The 23,219-nt window shown below is 40.3% G+C and overlaps 4 protein-coding genes across 4 annotated transcripts; 3 read left to right on the forward strand and 1 right to left on the reverse strand.

The window, feature by feature from the left end:
• The first annotated feature begins 509 nt into the window (after positions 1-509).
• Positions 510-8,021, forward strand: ccn5 (cellular communication network factor 5). Its single transcript, XM_083920912.1, has 5 exons — positions 510-649; positions 1,839-2,055; positions 2,545-2,793; positions 4,338-4,579; positions 6,060-8,021. Exons 1-5 carry the CDS (start codon positions 587-589, stop codon positions 6,345-6,347), a joined length of 1,059 nt encoding a protein of 352 aa, XP_083777038.1. The 5' UTR covers positions 510-586; the 3' UTR covers positions 6,348-8,021.
• Positions 8,022-9,805: 1,784 nt separating this feature from the next.
• Positions 9,806-10,726, forward strand: LOC310951974 (P2Y purinoceptor 1-like; the record flags this gene model as incomplete). The annotated part of the gene is made up of 1 exon (XM_083920461.1): positions 9,806-10,726. The coding sequence occupies one exon, from the start codon at positions 9,806-9,808 to the stop codon at positions 10,724-10,726; it is 921 nt and encodes a 306-aa protein (XP_083776587.1).
• A 2,399-nt stretch (positions 10,727-13,125) lies between these two features.
• On the forward strand, positions 13,126-14,133 carry LOC310951975 (P2Y purinoceptor 1-like; the record flags this gene model as incomplete). Its single annotated transcript, XM_083920462.1, has 1 exon — positions 13,126-14,133. The coding sequence occupies one exon, from the start codon at positions 13,126-13,128 to the stop codon at positions 14,131-14,133; it is 1,008 nt and encodes a 335-aa protein (XP_083776588.1).
• A 1,531-nt stretch (positions 14,134-15,664) lies between these two features.
• LOC310951976 (UDP-glucuronosyltransferase 2B20-like) lies at positions 15,665-22,008 on the reverse strand (the record flags this gene model as incomplete). The annotated part of the gene is made up of 2 exons (XM_083920463.1): positions 21,906-22,008; positions 15,665-17,277 (listed from the first exon to the last, which is right to left on the reverse strand). Exon 2 carries the CDS (start codon positions 17,273-17,275, stop codon positions 15,665-15,667), a length of 1,611 nt encoding a protein of 536 aa, XP_083776589.1. The 5' UTR covers positions 17,276-17,277; positions 21,906-22,008.
• Positions 22,009-23,219: the final 1,211 nt, after the last annotated feature.

The following is a 23,219-nucleotide window of genomic DNA, read 5'->3' on the forward strand; positions in this document are numbered from 1 at the left end:
AGAAGGATTTAATGTCTTTTAAGTGTGGCTGAAGTTACACATTAGGGTTTTTGAAGTATTTCAGGTTTAGGGATAAAAATTGAAATGTGGGAATATCAGCTCTATTTTCGTCCTTTCAAAAGTTCATCTACTATATCTGGATCCCCATGCAGTGAGACAGCAGCATGTAAAAACATCTGCAAGATAAAAAATCTCATGGACTTAAATCGGAATCATCACCACAAAAGCCCCGGTGGTTGTTTGACTTTTAGACAACTGGGCTAATGTATTTTTCTCCCCTCTGCTTAGTTTACACAGCTTAACACGAGAACGCCACAAGACTGGAAAGAGAGGGAGGAGAGGAAAAAGAGGGGAAAGACTTGGGGGCGGAGGTGTGTGTGTGTGTCTGGAAGTGGAAATGGGCAGCAGGGAGGAGGAATGTGAAACATTTCTGATGCTGGTCCAGTGGCTGTTTACACGGTAGTCAGCCCTGTGACATCAGAGTCCAGACTTTATAAATGTCAGCAGGCACAGCAGTGAGCAGTTAGCAGAAAGCGTCACACAGGTTAGTGAGACAGACTGAGCTCCATCAGCAACACGAGCCCCCATGGACCGACTGCTATGTGACTGTGTGATAGCTCTGGCTGTACTGCTGTGTGTGGCCACACAGGTGAGGCCTGCTCCGGCTTACTCCCACGACTTTGTTCTGAATGTGATGATTGTTTTGTGGTGTGTGTGACAGAGTGTAGGTAACAATATTTATTAATGAAGACTTCTGTGGGGTTATTTATCCATATCGTTGTTTTATTTGTTTTATAGGTCAAATAACATGGTGTTTACCCTGATTTGAAGTGAAAAAGAGGAGAGTGATTATAGTCATCCTGTCCAGAAATATACGTCATTATGATAAGTTTAGGACTATGACTCTTTTAACTTGTTCAACTGTTTATCATTTTCCTGATTAATTGATTAGTTGTTTGTCAGAGAAGAGTGAAAAATGCCCATCACAATTTACCACATAATCATAAAGTTCCTGGTTTTGTTTTGTCTGACAAACACTCATAAACCCAGATATCCAGTTTATGATTACATGATTTAACTTGAATAAGAGGAGTGTGATTGTAGCTATCCTGTCTGTACGACTGTCAATAACAATTTTAACTTGTTAACTGTAACTTTTTAATATATGTTGCTTGTTTTCATGATAAATTGATAAGGTAATTAGCGAAAAATGCCGATCACAATCATGAAGTTACTTGTTTTGTCTGACTAAAAAAGATATTCAGTTCATGATCACAGGAGACAAAGAAAAGCAGCAAATCTCCTCACATTTTAGAAGCTGGAAGTAGAGAGCTTTTGGCATTTTTGCTTGAAAATTGAATCATAAGAATGTGAAAAATATTTTTTCTGTAATTATCTGACCAGTCATTTCTGCCTAAAAAATTGCAATTTAACTTGTTAACATAACTCTTTATGTGGAATGTTCCAGTAATGAATGTTTGTAGAATTACTACACAGCAGCATGATCGTGTCGGGCAGCATTGGTCCATATTTCTGTGCAGTGTCATAAAGCAATAAAGGGGTTGTTATGCTCTGGTAGTGAGACTGGGCTCGTCCAGCTCTACTGCATTTTGGCTCCACCAGACACATGTAATTGGAAACAGTGGTTTGGCTTGACTGCGTTGGATACCGACGTTTAGATTCTGAGAATACCAATAACATCTTCTCATCCTCCTGTGAAAAACGTGAAAATGTAGTCATGAGGTTATTCATTTAGAAGATGATTATGATAGTTGTGGCGATGGGCTGATAACAATGGTGTCCCTTGCCCTGTTGTCGAACCTGTGTTGTCCCTGCAGATGTTGTGCCAGCTGTGTGACAGGCCCTGCCTCTGCCCCAGTTCTGCCCCCCAGTGCCCCACAGGAGTCCTGCTGGTGCTGGATGGCTGTCGTTGCTGTCAGGTGTGTGCCCGGGAGCAAGGCGAGCCCTGCACTGAGAGGTTTCCCTGCGACGTCCAGAGAGGACTGCAGTGTGACTACAGCGCCAGCTTCCCCGGAGGCCCTGGGGAGTGTGTCAGTGAGTGCCAGGATCATGTCAGGGTGGGCAGGACAGACTGATGGACAGTTAGTCAGTTAGTCTGCATGAGTGGGACAAACAGACAGTTAATGTTTGAAGTGTGCTCTGCAGAGCGTGACAGCCTGCTGGATGGGGGTGTTGTGTCAAAATGTTTCAACTTCTATTTCCAGGACTGCTGTTGACACATTTCCTCTAATGACTGCCCTTCGAGCAGCATGATAGATTGCAGAGACAACACGCATGGATTGAAAAACAGACTCCTCAGTTACTCAGTAGAGAGGCCTGGCTTCCCATAAAACTACATAACCATTGGCGGGGACAGCAACTCCTGTGTCCCACTGCTCTCTTATTTTCCTCTGTCATGTCTGCCACCCGTCCTATCTTCACCTAATCTAATCCTTTCATCCTTCCTTTCCTTTCCCACATCAATCCAAGCCCACACAGGTGTTATTGAGAAAGTTAATACACCGTCTGTGCTGTTTCTTACAGGTCAGGAGGACCTGCGCTGCGAAGTGAACGGCATCACTTACCATGAGGGCCAGTCGTTTCAGCCCTCCTGTGACTCTTACTGCCACTGCAGAGGTGGAGGGGTCAGCTGCGTGCCAGCTTGTCCTCTGAATGCCCGTCTCCCCACTCCAGACTGTCCCAACCCACAACATGTCAGGCTACCGGGGAAATGCTGCAAGGAGTGGGTGTGTGAAAACCTTGAGAACACGGTCATTCAGGATGCCATCACAGGTAAACTCTACGGGTGGATGGATAAATTATGGTGGTTCAATCAACCCTTAATGGAGGAACACATCAAACACCCTCCATTTATGTTATAAAGTAAATGTGTTACTCGCAGAAGCAGTAAAAGCTTAGAAATATGCGTGAGTTACATAAGATGATGGATACAGCTATCATGTCTATGCGAGGGACAACATGATTTTCCTGGCCAAAAAAAATGCAATTTGCGATATCTTTTATCTAAATAGATTTGAAACTCTTGAAATGGCACTGAAAAATACTGTAATCACTTTACCTTTTTTTCTCGTGATCACTGATAAAATCATATTTTGTCCCATCCCTACTCATGTCTGTATGTTAAATAAGCAGCTACTGTACATCCAGCAGCTGATTAGCCTAGTTAACATCATGAAGACAGGAAACAGGGGGAAAGAGCTAGAGTTGCTCTGTCCAAATGTAATAAGTTCCACCTACTCTCACCTCCAAAGCTCACCAATTAACTAAGAAAATCGCTTGTTTCATCTGTACAAAAAGTTTAAAAACAACAACTTTTGCTTATTACCTCTGGACAGGGCTATGCTAGGTTCTTTCCCCTGTTTCGAGTGTTTATGCTAAGCTAAGCTAACAGTCTCATGGCTGTAGCTTCATAACAGAGATAAAAGTAGTATCGACGTTCTCATCAAAGTCTTTGTTAGAAAGCAAATAACCATATTTCCCAAAATGTTGTACCATTCCTTTAAATGACGTCCTGACATCAGAGCTGGATATTTACTACAATTTTCCAGTGACCGTATCAAGGGATTACTCAGTTACAAACATTGCTCATTGATGATCTATGGTAACATAATCCTTCCATCATTTATATGAGTTTTTTCATAGTGGTCATGTCTGGAAGTTTTTACTGGAGCATTTTTGCATTAAACTGGGGTGTGTCTGGCCAAAGGAAAACTCCCAAAGTCCAAATATATCCCACATTTCATTGGAAAAGTCAAAACCTATTTCTTTTTTCTTAGTTCCCTAGTTTCATAACAACAACCGCAGCTGTGTAACAATTAAGTATATGAAGCCATGTAGAGACTATTACTCCATTAAAAGGGGGAGTGTGTATGTGGGAGGGGGTTTTTGGGAAATGAAGCCGCTCTCAAAACATCTGGAATTCCAAACACTGTCGGAGTCAAACAACCTTACGGGAGCAGCAAGGGAACATTTTGTTCTTGGATACATAAGCTGCGATGTCGTTCCTGAAGATCAGCTGGCTATTATACATGTTAGTTTTGGGAGAAACAAGATTAGATTTTGAATGGGAATTTTTTGTAAGCAGAAAACAATCAGATGAGACATTAAAGTTACCTTGAGTTGCTGAGGGGAATGATTTCAATCAGCAACTAATTTAGTTAAGTGCCGAGGTTCCATGTAACTCCAGGGCTTGCCTGGGAATCATCAAGTTTTCCTCAGTGTGAAAGTTGTCCCTGAGAACTGTGCTCTTCTGAGAACTGTGGATGTGATCTGAATTTTCCTCTCACTCTAGTCGTTGTTTCATTTGGTTTCTTTAGCCATGAGACCCGGCAGGCTGTGGCCAACTCTCCCGATGGATCATCCTCTAAACAAACTGGTCCCACCTGCCTCCACCTGTATAGAGCAAAGCACCCAGTGGAGTGCCTGTTCCCAGAGCTGTGGGGCTGGGGTCTCCACACGTGTCTCTAACCAGAACCCAGCCTGCAAGCTGCAAATGGAAACTCGACTTTGTAAAGTGCGGCCTTGCGATACAGTTCAGCACGTCCCAAGGAGACCCATGGTGAGCTTCTGTTTATTTCTACTGCCTGTATGGTGTCAGGTTGTATCTCTTCATTTATCCCATTCGGTTCTAACCTGACACGTCAGATCGTTTCTTACACAGAACCATCTGAGAAGCAGTCATTAGAAACTGATTGGGAAAGGGCAGGCGCTGTCATAAACATATCTGGCAAGTCATTGGATGAGCCATCTGTCAATCGAACTCTCGAGAAAACCAAGCCCCCACCACAGCGGCTTCCTGGTTGATCCAATGCGAAGGTGCCAAAAACTGCAGTTCCCAGAGTGTCCACTAGGGTAGATTGAACAATAGAGCAGTTTCTTATTGACCCCCATGATAAACGTTTTCACAGCAGGCCGTTTTCACAGCATATTTAAACCTACTTAAAGCCTGGTACAAAAAAACATTCTAGTCTGAATGTTTAGGTCATATCTCCATGACAACACTGAGGGGGTGAACTTTTTTTCTACCAGGCTAGTTTTTATTTTATTGGAGGTTGAAGTTTCTGAATAATTAGGGGCGTGGCCTAATGAGTGACAGCTAGCCCCTGGCCCTCACTTCTCCTTGGAGGTAAACGTCAGCCAGATGGACGAATCTCCCTCCCCCCAATGTCACATACATGCCCTTTTTTGTTAGGGGAAATGAGGTCTGACAAGATGGCGACACTCGTAGGCGAGGACGATTGGATCAAGTTGAGAGAATGGACCCCGATGGGTATGCTACATCTATTTTTTATACAGTCTATGGGGAAAACATCTTACATCAAGAAAACCCTCTAGTGTCGTTCTCTTCTCTCACTGAAGAAAAACTCTCCAGTTCTGATCAAACTGATGCTATTGCAGCATCTAAGCTAACCTCTTTAGAAGCCACCATGTTGTTTTTAATGAGCCAGTGCCTCTCATGTTGTCATGGTATCCTCCTTCTGATTCTCACATGATCTCATATTACCGTGAGAATTCAGCTACCATGCAAGGTAATTAGGTTCCATTGATGGCTTTAATTGGTCCGTTCATCCAAATCACAAATAATGTTTTGTTTTATGCTGAGTTTGATATTTTATTCTCAGTTTAGAGAAATTGATCCCGTGCTGAGCACAACAACATTTAAAATTAAAGGCCCTGACGCAATGTCAAGCTGTCGATGTTGAATCTGTGGCGGTCTTGATGTCCTAACTGGCTAACTAGCATCTTGAATCCGTCCTGTTGGTCTCGTGTTTTTTGAATGACAAAAACAGAATACTGCCACCTGCTGGTGTGGAGAGTTATTTCCTCTCATGAAGACGCAGAACGTATGGCTGTTGACCGTAGTCTTTGCGATGTGTTCAAGTGCAACTTATTGGCCCAGACAAAGACGACAGTAGGCAACACAACAGTTAGTCTTTGTCTCCGCAGATTCTTTGATGTGACTTTGGTGTGTCTGCATCTTAAAGGTACCCTGTGGAGTTTTGGTGTAACTTTTTTTCTGTGCATGTGTATTTTCCTAGTGGGGACAGCAGGGACGGTGCAAGCCCAGCTACACGTCACCAGGCCCCATTCGGCTCGTTCACCAGGGCTGTTACAGCACCCATGCCTACCAGCTCCGGTACTGCGGACAGTGCACTGACTCCCGCTGCTGCATGCCTTATCAGACCACCACAGCTGAGGTAACCTTCCGCTGCCCCACCGGGAGACTGTTACAGCGAGCTGTGATGATGATCCACTCCTGTGTTTGTCATAACAACTGCCCCTACTCACCTTACAGTAACCCTGCTCTGTGGGGATACAGGCCCTGATCAGCCTGTGTGATTCATTCAGAACACTAAGACTTCTCATTGATGGACCTTGAAAGAGAGAATGATAATTGTAGATAAAAACTGTGATTGATTTGGGATGAACATTGATCTTTACACATGTACAATCTCAAACTGCACTTATTTACAACTCTGTTTGTCTCCCACACCTTGGGAGAGTCAATTATATGGAATTATATTATTCAATAATCGGAAGCAACGAGATTAGTTAATTGATGTCTATAGCACTGTTTTAACACAGATGTACAAAGTGTTTTACAGGAACAAGAAAAGGGAAAGAGTGGAATATATGAGGCAGAGAAAACGATATATAAAACGAGGAGAAATTAGTATGTAACCCTTAAAACAAAAGTTACAGAAATATGAAAACAAGTGGGTTTTTAAGAAAGACATGCACTGATTTGCCTTCTCTGAGACTTTTCCTCCCAGAGGTCAGAGGGCACAACAACTTCTTTAACTAGCATTTACAAATCAATCCTTAAAGTCAAGTGGAGCCAACAGAGAGAGAGTTAAAGCTGGTTTCAAGTGTGATTTATATTTAAGTTTTGTTAAAATCATCACTGGACCATTTCCTGTCATGTCATGCTAACAATGATCAATTCTGGGTAAACAACTGATTGCTTTACACTGTGGAGATATGCGAATTTGGAGAAAAAAAATAGATTTCTGTTGTCATTTTGCCAAGGCAAATTTCTTTATATTGCACATTTCATACCCAAAGGCTAACCAAAGTGCTTTACAGATTACACAGGTAAAATCACAAGAAAGCAAGCAACAACACACAGTATAAAAACAGTCTTAGAAAGCAGGCAAAATAAATCAATAAAAAAACAAATGAAACAATCAAATGCACTCAGAATAGCAAGTAAAAAAAAAATAACTGTAAAGTTTGAAAGAAAAATAGTTAGTTTTTGATTTACTTATTCCATGTACTGTTATGTCTTGTAACAACATCTCACTGCCGGTCAGACTAACTGCTAGAGTTGGGTGGTGTCATTTTCTTCAGTGTGTAGCCCGACAGGTAAATTAGGTCTCCAACCTAACGTTAGTGAAGGGGTTTATACAGTATATGAAAGCATCACACATTATCTTCAGTTGCTCAGTGCCGTTGAATTGTACGTGCAGGGGATTTCTACCCAGAAGTTATTGTCAACAGACTCTGTGACTGGGTCCATACAGTCGTCAAGACCTGATGTGAAAAATCCACGGTCGCCTTTTATGTTTCTTGAGCATCATATGCTGCTCAAAAGTATTTGGGCGAGTGGAACGATTACATTTGAATAATTCTGCATTAACACATCTGGGGCAAGAAAAAACATTTCTTGTAATTCCAATAAAGGTGGTTTTTAAGTTATGACTTGAGGACAGTTGGCCATAATGTTAATTTGGTCATAAAGATCGATATAAAGACATATTTACACTGTCTTTAAGAGCAAATTTCAATGACTTCTGTTTGTTTGATAGAAATTTATGCCACAGAATGACTCCGACCGTTGTGTTGACAGATATTGTTTTCTGACGTAAACAATGCAACTTTTATCTTGTACAGTTTTGTCTTTGTGTGTTTGTAGTCACGTGACTTTGCACTTATTTCTTCAGTTTCTGTTTTATTGTAAATAATTCTGGACAGATGTCTCTTATGTATAGTAAAAAAAATGTTACTTATGTCTTGCATTTTTACTCTCAATTATTTCTGTGCTTTTGATTTATATATATATATATATTTTTATATATATATCATTTATGGTATTCACAGATTCTGTGAAGTGCCGTTGTACATACTGTAACTTTTCCCACTGTTTCACTTCATCATTCATCAATAATAATTGTGCACACTTGTCCTTTTGCTGATAAAAACTTGCAAACACAAATACACAGCACCGCAGAAGTAATTTCTGGTATTTCATATGAAAAATGAAGCCAAATTCATGGGGTTCTATTGATGGCCTTTTGTTGTTGATGTCTTCTTTATAATTCTGCACATAATCATGCATCCTCAGATGACCTTGTGAGTCATCCTGACATCTAGTGGACAAAATAATCTGCTGCTGAGGATGAGCGCAGTGCAATAGCTTTCTTTTCATTTCTTTTCAGGAATTTATTACAAGAGGATTATTTCAAACAGTCCCTGTAATATAAGATAACATCAGCTCACTGTTGAGCGGCAGCAGCAGGAAGTACGTTACGACAGGATGTGACAAATCTTATGCTCTCTATATCCTAGGTGACAAATGACTGTTTTAGAAAGCTGGCACCTCTTGTTAGTGTAATATGAGTGTCTCTTATACACAAACTGTAAACTATAGAGTTTAATTATAACATTGGACATTTTATTTTATCTCTGTAAAAACCTGCATAATGAAAAGCTGGCTACATACATGGTTAGGTACACAGGATATGTTTCTATCTAGAGCTAGACATTCAGTTATGATTTGAAATTTGTTTTAAGTACTAAGTTGAGACTAACTTGTGCTCAAGTCCTACTTTCTAATTACTATAAGTGTACTTTGTTTGCATAAAAGTTAAGGGATTTTTATATTATAAATGCACTTACAAAATACATGTTTAAGCGCGTTAGAATCAATTTGAACCATCATGGAAAAATGACAGTTTCCCTAAACACTGGATGTCAAAGGCTTTTAATTTTGCAAGACATTGTACTTTTACTTCAAACAGTACAAATATAAAATATTCCCTTTGATTATACTTGAATTATTACTTGTGTTTAAAGTTCACTTTTAGTATGTATATTCATTTATTTTTGTCACATTCAAGTCTACTTAAGTTTAGTATCATTTTCAACAGTTTCGACATTAAAAGGATAAAAAAGTAGACTATACTAAATTTTTCCTCTATAAGTTTTGAAATTGAGTATATTATACTTATGCACAGTTAACAATACACTTTCAATAAAGTACCTTTAGTGCACTGAAATAACACTTTAAATATTGCAGAATACGTATATATATATTTTTAGCACACTGAAGTTGAACTGAACATGTATTTTGAAGTACGCTTTTAGAAAATATATCTTAAATATACATTAAATGAAGCACAAAAGGTAAAAGTATACATGTAATCACTTTTGGAAAATTGTATTATATTTCTATTAAACTAAAGTACGCTACTTTATTTTAACCTGAGTATACTGAAAGTTACAAAACAGTAAAAAAGAAACGAGTACTCATTATGTTGAATAAATAATGCCAAATGGAATGCTTGAGTACTCATCTTATATATTATTATATTTTTAAATCTAAGAAACCAGCCCAACCCATGTTATTTCCTGGATGGTGGCAGGTGCAGGAACTCAATTCTGGTTTGTAGATGCTGTGGTAAAACAGGAAGTCCTCTCTGAACCTCCCATGCTGTGATTCTTTTTCTGCCTATTTTATTTCAAACCCACAAGAGAAGGAGCTGTACTACCTGTCCAGAAAAAAATGAACAACACATCTTGTCAACATATCAGCTTTAACTTTACAGGCAAATTCCTGCCTCCCGTGTTCATCTTAGTCTTCATCGTTGGTCTGGTGGCTAATGGATGGGGACTGAAGTCTTTGCTGCACAACTGGAAGAAACTGGGTAACGTCAATGTGTTTGTTCTCAACCTTGGACTTGCTGATATGTTGTACCTGCTCACACTCCCATTTTTGATGGTGTACTACTTTATGGAGAGTAAATGGATCTTTGGACACACGTTCTGCAAGATAACCAGATTCTGCTTCAACATGAATTTATATGGCAGCATTGGGTTCCTTACCTGTATAAGTGTGTACAGGTACCTGGCTATTGTCCATCCAATGAGAGTGATGGGAAGAATAACTGTCACTCACTCTGTGACTATCTCAGTCGTGGTCTGGCTCATGGTGAGTGCCCAAAGTCTTCCAGAGATGTTCTTCAGCAAAACATCTGGAAACAACACTGAGAACTGTTTCGATACAACTGGTGACAAGTATGTTGAGGATTATCTGAAGTACAGCCTTGGAAGGACACTCACTGGGTTTTGTATCCCATTCCTGGTCACACTGGGCTGCTATGGACATGTGATGGTCGTTCTCTGCCGCACAAATACCACAGACAAGGTACTGAAACAGAGATGCTTGAAGTTGTTGTGCATCCTGATTCTTCTCTTCTCTGTCTGTTACATCCCCTATCATGTATTGAAGAACCTCAACCTCTGGTCAAGAGTTCTTCAAAAACAGACGATATGCCGTGACTGGTTCAATAGAGTCTACATTGCTCATCAGATAAGTCGGGGCCTTGTGTGTCTGAACAGTGCTCTCAACCCTCTGGTTTACCTCCACATGACGAGTACAGCAAGCTCATCAAGCAGTCATCATGTGGCCACCCATCACTCCTAGTCAACTTCATCTACTGTGAATTGTCTAATATATGTGTGAAAATGACACTTGTATTGCATCATCTGCCACTATTATTGCACTGGGTCATGTTTTTAATCTATTTAGTGATCATACTGCTGTTAACATGCTCAAAAAAGGCTCAGATTTCAAAAAAGAAAATGAAACTGTTTGAAACATGTCAGTTGTTCATTTTCACAAAGGTTTGCTCAGAAAACAGGACCATGTGTTGTGGTTGGGAGGCTCATGCTATGTGTGACATATTTTGTATAAAATATAGAACTTCCTGTTTTTGTGTAAAACAGGAAGTTCATAGAGCGAACGGGTGAAAATAAACAAGATGCAAATTGAATGAGCTTCAATGACTCAAACACAAACCAAGTTTTTCAGTCATCCAGACAAAATAAATCAACAGAGATTGAGGTAATTTTACTAAAACAAACATGTCGTGCTGAACAGGACAGTAGAACTAAAAATGAACCTCATTCTCACACAGCAAATACAGTGTCTGCTCCTCTGGTATGATATTAAACCTGCTTGTCTCTAGAGCTTTGAAAAGCTGTTTGGTTATTTCACAGTTTCACCCTAACATATCATGTTCTATCCATAGACTGTTTAGAAAATGGACGTAGCCTCTCCGTCGGGCCGGCTCTCTCAACTTGATACAATCATATTCGTCAGTGGGAGCCGCCATCTTGTCAGACTGTTACTCGGCCTAATTTCCTCTACCTAAAAAAGGGCACTGACGTTTGGGGTAGGGAGATAGGTCCATCTGGCTGGCGATTTGCAAAATTAGCTAAGCTAACAGAACACGCTGCTTGATAGACGGGAGTGGGAGTCATTGTTGAGATTTTTTTTCTGGGACTGGGGGGGCAGTCTTTTACTTTATTTTGTAAAGGGAACAGGATTTCTTTAGAGGGTAGACACGGCGCTCTGTGTTGCTATCCGAGATTACACCGGCTCCGTGAGTCGAGTAGAGGCACTCCCGTGTCACTCTAGTGGAAAACACACCGGCTGTGGGAGTGAAGTGCAACCTGCATTTATGATCTATGATTTAAACTGATATTCAACACAGTGCCATGCCCATAGACAGTAAAACACCGACCCTCATGGCCTGAATCCTCCCGGTGCTCCAGATTAGCATCTAGTGTAAGTGCCATAGATAGTAGGCTAACTTATACTGCAAGTCATGGTGCAAGTGCGGCTATTTTATTAGGATAACAGAGCTAACATGCTGTGTTCCTAAACCATTTGTTGGTACAGTTGATCGCAGAGCAAACCATCTTTTCACTTATGGTAACACGACCACACAAATGACTGCAGTCTAGGTCGAGATAACAGAGTTAGCATGCTAATCATGACAACTAGCTTCCGAGGCCAAGTGAGGGTCAGGGGCTATCTGTCACTCAAGAGGCCGCGCCCCTAATTATTCACAAACTTTAACCTCCAATGAAATAAAAAATAGCCTGGTACAGAAAAAATTCAACCCCCTCAGTGTTGTCATGGAGATATGACCGAAACATACAGACTAGAATGTGTTTTCGTACCAGGCCTTAAATAGGTTTAATTATGCTATTAAAATGGCCTATTTAACATGGGGGTCAATGAGAAACTGCTCTATTATGCAAACTACTCCTAGTGGACACTTGGAGAACTGCTGTTTTTAGCACTTCCTTATATGATCAACCATGTGGTCGCTGTGGTGGAGACTTGGTTAAAGCCTGCAGGGTGAAGCTGCGCCCTGTAGGTTACTTGTATTTTACATCAGCAGTTAATAACTAAAGCATTGTACACAGTCACATTTAACTGTAAATGTCTAAAAGAGCATTGAACAAGAAGACAAGGAACACTCAACATTACTGATGTATTTCATTCAATATGCCTTACCTACTAAATATGGGTAAAAATGTATTAATTTGATTAATTCCCCTACCCTTTTAGTATGAGTTCAGTACACATGCAGAACAGCCACCTCACACTAAACTCCTATATCAGTGTACATCATCCCAGTTCATTTTGCACATTTTGCTCATCAAAACTACTTGACGACCTTTCTGTTTGCACCACCATCACAAACAGCACACTAAAAGAAAAAAAAAAAAACATGTTGCTCTGTCACACACATCTCTTTCTCTTTTGAACTACTGTGATATAGATCAACTAAAACCTTGACTTTGACTCCACCCTGTGGCCAATTTTTTACATTTCCTTGTGCACAAGCAGGCAAATGGACAAAGCACACATGCACATAGATTTGATCATTATCTCGAATCTACAGTTGAGAGAGTGCTTTAGACAGGAAGTCGTCTTTGAACAAATTGTAGGTCATGTTTTCTTCCACTTCTCATAAGCCAGATCATAAACAGGAGGTTAAGATTTAAGTCTTCTTTGCAGAAGACAGGATGAATAAGTCTGCGTGCACTCGTGTCAGCTTTACCTTTGAACACAAATTCCTTCCTCCCGTGTTCATCTTAGTCTTCATCGTTGGTCTGGTGGCTAATGGATGGGGACTGAAGTCTTTGCTGCACAACTGGAAGAAACTGGGTAACGTCAATGTGTTTGTTCTCAACCTTGGACTTGCTGATATGTTGTACCTGCTCACACTCCCATTTTTGATGGTGTACTACTTTATGGAGAGTAAATGGATCTTTGGACACACGTTCTGCAAGATAACCAGATTCTGCTTCAACATGAATTTATATGGCAGCATTGGGTTCCTTACCTGTATAAGTGTGTACAGGTACCTGGCTGTTGTCCATCCAATGAGAGTGATGGGAAGAATAACTGTCACTCACTCTGTGACTATCTCAGTCGTGGTCTGGCTCATGGTGAGTGCCCAAAGTCTTCCAGAGATGTTCTTCAGAAAAACATATGGACACAAGCCTGGGAAATGTTATGACACCACCCATAAGTCCTATGTTGAGGATTATCTGAAGTACAGCCTCGGAAGGACACTCACTGGGTTTTGTATCCCATTCCTGGTCACACTGGGCTGCTATGGACATGTGATGGTCGTTCTCTGCCGCACAAATACCACTGACAAGGTACTGAAACAGAGATGCTTGAAGTTGTTGTGCATCCTGATTCTTCTCTTCTCTGTCTGTTACATCCCCTATCATGTATTGAAGAACCTCAACCTCTGGTCAAGAGTTCTTCAAAAAGAGAAGATATGCCTTGAATGGTCCAATGGAGTCTACATTGCTCATCAGATAAGTCGTGGCCTTGTGTGTCTGAACAGTGCTCTCAACCCTCTGGTTTATTTCCATGGAAATGAAGATATTGCTGCTCAGCTCAGACGACTGCTCCAGCAAACTCGTCAGATGTTCAGCTTTTTGTTTCAGTCAAACTCCAGCTCTGTGTCTGTGGCAAAAACTGCAGATGAAGAGTTAAGAGTTAAGATTTTAAAATGAACTGTTAAATCACAAATAGCTTAGTGAAATTGTCAGTTGTTTTCTTGTCTTGATGTCTTGATTTCTTTGCCTGAAAAATGCTTTTATACAGTTTGGTATTTGTTCTTGTTTGACATGCTGTGTTTACCACATGCTGATTAGTGTTGCAAATAAACACAATATCAAGATAACTGTGTCATTTCTCGAGAGACAAGAATCACATCCTGTGCAGTTGGAGGGCTGCACCAATGTTTAAAACAACAATTTGGCCAGTACCAATGTTTTATGACTGTTTATTTCTTTGTTGTTATTATTTATTACCCCTTTTGTGCCAGGGAAACATAGTAATATTTATTATTAAAAATTACTCTTTTACATTACATTATCTTTGAATGAGCACAGATTCAATCATCCAAATGACCTTTAATATAACCTTTCAGATGAAAAAGATTTCGGAAGAGATTTTTACTTTAAAAACAAACTGCGTCATAAACTTTTGTAACACAACCTGTAGCCAGCCCAACACTGGTGTGACAACGCAGATAAACATCAGCCACTGCCAGGGAATGTCACCTTTTTTTTCAATAGGCTGATTACAGTCAACAGGGCGATCGCCGCGATGTTTGAATGATAAATTTGCGCATTACTATGTACAGTAGTTAGGGTTCAGAAAGTCTAGTTGCATGCATGGTCTCTACTTACTAAAACAGGAGTGTGGTAAATGTAATAAGATCAAGATCAAGACTGAAAACTGTCCAGACGGTCGTAAGTTTTTTATTTTTGTGAGTCACAGGTATTATAATATACAAACTAATGATAATTGCCAGAAATGGAAAATGATGAATTATGTAATTTGATATATAAAAATATCAAATTACATAATATAACACTGTAAAACTAATTCATGATGCATTTTAGACATTATACAGTATATGACATATGCAAACAGTTCAGCATTTATAACAGAGCCAATCATTTGAACATTTTAAAGCTATTATGTTGTCCATTGATTCCTGATAAAGGAAACCTGGAAGGACATTTACCTGATTATACCAAAGTTTATTGCACATACAACATTCTTAAAAGACATTCATATATATTTTCATGCGATTTGAAATGAAAATCTAAAGTTTTGTCAACAAATAACTCATAGAGCCACAGCTGTGAGCCAGAAAGCTAACACCGACATTATGCTAGCCAGTTTCAAAGTCAATAACATTTTGTACGGTTGACAAACAGTAAATATAATTTGACGGTGTGTTTAACATCCTAGACAAGTTAACGCTTATGCCGCGTCATTGTCCCAAAATTCGGATCTAATTCAGATTTTTCGTTTTTATTTCATTGATGGTTTCTACAGAACAAGATAGTGGGTGTCCCATCACATTTGAATGGACACCCTGCAGCCAATCAGAGTCAAGTATTTACCCAGAACATTGTATAAAGAATTAGGATCAGTCCATAGTCCATAGTTTCTGTACCACTGTAAATTAAAGATCAGTTTTATCTCTCTCTTATCAACAGTTTCCAGCTTGCTTCATCATGAGGTTATCTATTCATTCTTAGATTTGTATGTGGACTTCTTGGTCATTGTTAAACATCTAATGAGATATCTACAGGAAAACCAAAGTAGTGCAAAGATCAGCAAACCACATGCTGCCAAGACTGCCATCACATCTAGACAATGATATGCATACCATGGCAACTTATATGACTCAGTGCGCAGATGTGGTGCGCCCTTGTGTCTCATGACGTACTCCATCCAGAAAATGGCGCTGTCTATGGGTTTCATTGGTTTGTCACGATGAAGCTGTGACAGTTTGAGCATATTCTGTTTATATGGCTTTTCTGGGTCTAGAATGTTCTCCAGAGAACTCGTCAGAGACTCAACATCCAAGGTGGTCACCTCAACAATCTCAGCCACTCCCCGGGACTTCATGCGGATCATGTTGTCATGCTGGTCAAATATGAGAGGAATGCCCAGAACTGGGACTCCATGATAGATGGCCTCGTAAAGTCCATTAGTGCCCCCATGCGTGACAAAAACATTGGTTTTAGGGTGACCTAGTAAATCGTTTTGCGGCAGCCATTCAAGCAGCATGGTGTTGTTTCCGAGATTCAAAGGTCTTTTCCCAATATGTCTCCACACGACTTTCTGAGGGAGGTTGGCAAATGCTGCGGCGATGATCTCCGATATATCAGGGCCAAGGTCACTCAGCAGGGTTCCCAGAGTCATAACAACCACCCCGTGTTCACCAGAACTCTGCATAAAATCCTCTAAATCTGGTGAAAGGGGCTTGGAGGGCTTACCCTGGAACCCTCCAATGTAGACCACATTAGGCATGGTGGGACGAGGGAACTCAAATGTAAAGTCAACCCTCATAAGCCAGAGATCTGCTCCCTGCATGAGAGACATGACGCTGACATCAGATCCAAAGTAATGATCACACACAGCCTGGTAAGGCGGATTTGAGACAAGGTGGTACATGTAAACAAATACACCATAACAGACAATATTATTGAGTCTTTGGAAAAAGTCCATCTTGTCAGAGCTGTCAGAGAATAATGCGGGGACGTAGGACAGAGGAGAAGGAGCAATGGCGAAGTGGGCCTCTCCATTGAAAAGCCAGCGCACATTGAAAACCAAAGGAAGCTGGAGATAGTGTGCCAATAGCACTCCACCTGGAAACGCAGGGTCAGTAAGAAAAAGATCATATCCAGTTTCCTTCAGCTCCTTAATTAGCGCTTTATTCTCAAAGATGCTGATGACAAGTTTTGCCACAACTTTCTGGTTCTCCTCCATCATGTCGAAAAGATTCCTATAGAAGTCCAGAAACGCCCACAACGAGCCTTTATTGCGACGGATCTCTATTGACTTCTTCAAGAAAGAGGTCATGTATTCTTGGCTCTCTAGATTTTGGGACTGTTCCTGGATAACGGTGATGGAGGTGTAATGGGGGGAGAATTCAGAAATATACCAGCTGGTGGAGGAACGTAATACTGTGATTTGATGTCCCTGAGAATTGAGCGACTCCAACAGGATTTTCATGTTGAGCCAGTGGCTCCCGTCTACAGGGTACACCAACACTTTTCCACCGTCACAACCGGAGGACAGAGCAGCTAAAAACAGCAGGATGAATGCCATGGCTGGATATGACCCCATCACTGTGGAAGAGACACAGAACTTTACTGAACAGTTATGCATATAGTGCTCAAGCTGCAGTAGAACCCCTCCTATTGCTGTAAGGCCTTGACTCACGTCATAACAGATTATGACGTTAAGTATTCACAATAAATGTATCTTTAATCAAGTAAATCAAGTAATTAATAGCTATCACCAATAATTATCAAAAAATGATTAAAACAAAATGACTCTAGTTAAGCTAGAGTTCTTTGGGGGCACCGCAATTAGGAACGGAAGTGATAAAAAATATAAAAGTCTCATTAAATTTTCTAAAATATTCATTGAGGGTTAAATACCAAATAATGTAATAGTTTACGCAGTTGAAGGATTTAAAAGTTATTTTCTTAGAAGAGGCTGGACATTCATCTTTGTGTAATATTAAATAAACAGACATATTGTAAACAAACATGTAATAACAAATTAATAAATGCACAAACAAAACACACAATAAAACTAACTAAAGCTAAATGTGTGTGTGAGTGTGTGTGTGTGTGTGTGTGTGTGTGTGTGTGTGTGTGTGTGTGTGTGTGTGCGTGTGTGTGTGTGTGAAAAAGAGGAGGAGGGGGCATGTGTGGGTGTGACTTTCTGAACACACAATAAGCAAGCAGCTGAAAAGATCTAAAAAGGTCTAAATTCAGGTTATGTGTGTATGGTCTACAGTTAAAGTGAACAAAGTGTTAGTGCATGAAATAACTGTGTGGAGCATTGCTAACAAACATCCTCAACTTAACTGAATCAACACAGTCACACATAATCATCCTTGAAATCAACAGTCATGTAAATAGGCTGAAGGTCCTCAAGGCAGCGGCCGCCGGTTCGACTCCGACCTGCAGCATTTGCTGCGTGTCTCCCCCTCTCTCCCTTACCCCATTTCCTGTCTGTCCTATCAATAAAGGGCTTGAAAAACTGCCAAAAAAACATAAATCCTAACAGAGTTACGGTTCTGTGCTTAGCAGTTCATAAAGTCTCATAACATGTTATAATGGCCAATTGGTGTTTAGTTACCAGTCTATGTAAAGACGAGGTTGCGTTGTGGTTTCTCTTAGGACAAGTTTGTCAGAAAACCAGGTCACTACTGCTGTTGAAAGGTGGTCTTTGTGAAGAAAGTTGATTCTTGTCCTTGTTGTTTGCCCTTCAAACAAAAGAGGAATCAGCTTGCTCTTTGTTCTCTCAGTTGGGTTGGTAACTAGTTCTGGTTAACCTGGCTGATGGTCCTACTCCATACAGGCCATGGTCAGGGCGTAGGGACAGCTGGCAGCGGGTCCCTGGATCCAGCACAAGAGAGAGAAGATCCGAGAGAAAGAGGGAGAGAAAATGGTGCTCTCCACTTTTATAAACATGACGATGTCATGTTTTAGGAAGTCAAGTCAGCCAATGGACTGACAGTTTGGGGTCCCTTGGAAGGTTCACACCTTGGTGTGAGAACTGTGTGGGGGAGGGGTTGGCCTGGTTGTCAGCGATCTTCCCTTTGTTTCTGACCAGGCGGCCGGAAAAGGCTTTGGGGCCTTGCCCTTTTGGCCAGGCTGAGGCCTTGTCGGAAAAGGTCTAAAGGTTCACATGAACCCAGAAATGAAAAATCATCGGATGAATGCTGATTGCACCTACATGTGTCGGCAAACTATTGACAATTTGCACATCCTTCAGACATGGAGCAACACCTGTATTCATTTTTGGAGTTGCTTCAGGCCACCTGACAAATGTTTAAGTCGTCCTCCCCTGAAAACTATGATTTCCTTTTTGTTTCTAAGGTTTGAGCTTCACTGAACAGAACAGAAAGAATGTGCAGAGTTTGACACTAGAAAGATGTTTTCACATTTATCTGCTGAAAGTGGAAAGTTTCTGTCCGATTTTAAGGGACAGGCCTAAAGGCATGATTTGTGACATCACAGCTAGTTTGGAAGTCAATCCCTGTCCATTGTAGAAACTTGAAGGTGCCACTTCACATTCACTGATATTGGACATTACAGTGAAGTAGGAGACAACATTTGCATATGCATAGATTCTGGAATATTTAATGAGGTAGAAGGAGCAGATGCCTCTAAGAGTGTTTTAATGTGGAAATGACATTTTCTTGTGAACAGTAACACATCAGACACACATTATTGCCCCAAGCAGACTATTTGTCTAAGTTTTAATAATGTCTGGAGGGGATCTTTAAGATAATATACATTGAAGGTGTGACAGGTGGTTTATTCACATTGTTTATTTACCAGAAATCTCTAAGAAAAGAGAATACACATGTAGCATGCACCTGATTATAACAGATGACTGTCAGTTAAAGGATGCCAATAATTCACTCTACGTTATCATGGGACGAGGAATAAGCTGAAAATAAGCATTGTGGAAATTGTTTTTATACCCTTCTGTTGCATGTGCATCATGATCGTGAACAGCCCAAATGTGATGTTGAACGGTCGCTCAACTCTACTGACAACTCTGCAGAGTTTTTGTGTCTTTATTGTTTTGGCTCTCATCCACCTTGTTTACAGCAGGCAGCTACTGCCCCAGCTCCAAACAGACAAAGTTAGCGACTAGCTGGTGAAGATAAAGGAGTATTGTTTAGCTAAAGACAGGCCTGCTGTCAAGGGGGAACACCCGTACAGTTGTCCCGGCCCTGCAGGGGGGAGGAAAAAAAATATTTTCTTTCTTTCCCTCACAAGAAAAGAGATAATTGATCGATCGTTGATCAGATTCACCACTTGAAAATGTAGGATGCAACTTTTGAAGATAAGCTCATAAAAATCTTGTCCCAGGCACAGGGAAGACATGCGGCAGGCCTGCTAAAGAGCCAAATATGTTATATATAGTTGGTGGAGACTACACAAGACACAAAAAGGAGAGTTAATATAATAAATGCTCTATATCTGTAACCTGACTCCACCAGATGGATTGATTCTCATTTGCCCAGCATATCCATCTTTTGTGAAGGGGTGAAAATACTGGTTGCTGATTGGACCATCTGTCTATTACCAACATACGGGCCAAATCAACCAACCAGATCAACAAAGCATATGACCTACTAACAGCAATGAGGCACAGCTCAGAAAAAAAAACATGTCGGAAAAGGATATTTGCTGTTTGTGTAACGCAAATTTATGGATAAAAGGCACAATTTCAGGAGCCCGGTCCATATTCCAACAGAAGGATTGAAGAGAAAAAAGCATTATCCACAGAAGCCACCATGTTGTGTACACTGAACAGTCGCTTCTCGCTCGTCACACTTCGACTCGCGTCAAAACCAACGCTGATCAGTTCGGTCGCTTGGCAAACTTCTCCACATTTTCTCCGCAGCACGTTACCAGACTACTATATATGCTGGATGTGTAGATCGAGAACAGTTTGATAACATACTGTATTTGCATATAAACTTCATAGTGTTGTTAATGTTGTGGTTGATTTCATTTTTTTGTAGCTTCCCATTTAATTGCTTGACAATGCACAAAACATTTTGACAAATTCGATGTCTCCTGTAAACCGGACAGGAGATTCACTGTGTGAGCATGTGTGCTTGTTCAAATGCCAGCTGAGACCTGTGTTTAATATTTTTGCCCTGTCAATGCGTTCTCAAATGTTACCAACTACTCCAAATCTACAGACTCAAATTGACTTTGAATCAGTGTCTGCCACACAGTATGCCTTTGTTTTTTAGAAATCTGACTGCCTGCTACATTTTGCTCTTTGTCCAGTGTCTCAGTCAGTTTTTTTTCCTGGAACTGTGAAGTAATGTTCAGTACCAATTAGACAAGTCAAAGTCCTTGTGCGTATGATACATGGAACTGTTGTGCGTCAGTGCCCTATGATCTAAGCATATAGTCTTATGTAAAGTCTTTACAGTGTGCACAGCATGTACCTAAATGTAAAATATTGATTATTAGACCAAATCAGAGCAGATGTAACAAGATAAAAATATCTGTATACAGAATGAAATCTATGATTCATCTGGCCTGAAAATTTGTCTGAGTGATTTGTCTGCAGAATTATGCCCACATCTAATGTAGAGCATAACCACGCGTCATTGTAAAAAGTAGAACACAGGATGTTGCAAAACCAACGCTCAGATGCCATACCTGACTAAGCTGCACTGTAGAATCAGATTGAATGAAATATCAAGTGAAGAGGGGCATGTAAGCTTTGTAAACAATTATCGGTTTTCACATTGTCTACACACGTCTTGTGCAAACTTCTGTCCACGTTCCTAGGGTCATATGTTCCCTACCTCAATATTTTCTTAATGTGATACATTAAATGTATGAGGTCAAATGTATGTTTTCCTGGTGAATATATTGGAGTCAACCCCTTACAGCTTATACCTTTTGCTACTTACCGTATATTCTACTCCTTGAAACCTACACCCTCAGATTTGACTGCAAGTTAGTTTTCTTGATTTTATACATTGATATCTCCACTGTGGCTGACTGAAAATTAAAAATGTCCAAACTGCATTTGAAGAATCCATCTCCCCTTCATTCATTTGTAATTTGAACTGCGAAGATAGCCCCTGCTAATCTCTTACAATGAAAATAGGGATGAGAGTCTTACCATAAAAAACCCATTTGTTTCTAAAACTGAGCATGCAGCAACAAAGTTTGTTATTAAAACAGCTCCTCACCTCTGCAGCCTCAGACCAAGAAGAATCAAGTGTTGGATGTAATGAACAGTCCTGCTGAGTATGCTGGTCAAAATGCAAGTAACTATATAACTCTACATGTCCCTGACTCAACCATCCTGCTGTCTGTAACCAAACAAATACAACTATGGGGAGGCCCACTCTGAATCCTCCGCCCATCCTCCCCCTGCTCCGATTGCTTGGCTTCTCTGCACCATCTGGATTTACTTTTCCAAACCCTGCTGGATTTCACAGAAATATGAAAGAGGTGCTAATCATTATGATGCATTCAAACCAATGTATTCAATGTAGCTTCTGTTCCCTACCACTGCACACCAATATTTTTTTTTGATTCATATCAATTTTTCAGATAAAGGTAAAATATATTCCTCCTTCCACTTCTTCAATCTCCTCCACACACACACACACACACACACACACACACACACACACACACACACACACACACACACACACAAACACACGCACACACACACACACACACACACACACACACACACATGCACAACAAGAATGAGGCGGAAAACATGATTTAGTATTTGTCCTGCAGTCAAAACAATGTTTCCGTTCCAAACAGGATTGAGTTTTGGATAAAGTTGCATACTAATGTACTGCATATAAAATGAATAAACCAGAATTACCAGCAGACTGTTCTCACTGTAGTAAACTCGATAAATACGTCTTCTCTGCATCACATGACTGTATCGATGACAAGATTTACCGCAGCATTACCTCTTCCACTCAATTTAATATTCTTTTATGGCAATTCAATATTTTAGTGTTAAATATGTTCTCTACAGTATGTTATATATGCAAACTCCTGTGTTTTTCCTTTTAACTATAACTATACCATCATTCATAATTGTTTTAAGCGATTGCGTATGTCCAGCAAGCTCAGCACACATGAGAATTTGGCCTTCCCAGCTTTTTGCAAGAAATGTCTTGGGTTTATGCAACAAAGCCTTGGTCTGGTAAAGCAATCAGTGTAATGTCCCTTTATGTCTGTGGATGACCTTTGAGTGAGAGCACATTAGCTTGCATGATTAGTTTAAGTTTCTTTTAACCACATTGTGTAATACAATAGTTTGTCTGCAGAATACAAACACTAATCAAGTTTATTTTCAATTTTGATTGTTTCACAACAGAACAAGACTTAAAAGGAACAAACTTGAACAGCTGAGGAGACTATAGATAAGAAAAAGATCTTCGTTATTCCAACCCAGAAGGTTGGCATCTCTGCTTCCATGTGAACCATGTGAAAAATGTTTGAGAAAATTGTTGTGTGGCTCCAGAGGA

This window comes from Echiichthys vipera (genome assembly GCF_963691815.1).
Source record: "Echiichthys vipera genome assembly, chromosome: 9".
NCBI lineage: Eukaryota > Metazoa > Chordata > Actinopteri > Perciformes > Trachinidae > Echiichthys > Echiichthys vipera.

Coding starts and splice junctions, on each gene's coding strand:
- ccn5 (XM_083920912.1), top strand. CDS start 587: ATGGACCGACTGCTATGTGACTGTGTGATAGCTCTGGCTGTACTGCTG. Junction 650..1,838: donor TGCTGTGTGTGGCCACACAG/GTGAGGCCTGCT, acceptor TTGTCCCTGCAG/ATGTTGTGCCAGCTGTGTGA. Junction 2,056..2,544: donor AGGCCCTGGGGAGTGTGTCA/GTGAGTGCCAGG, acceptor TGTTTCTTACAG/GTCAGGAGGACCTGCGCTGC.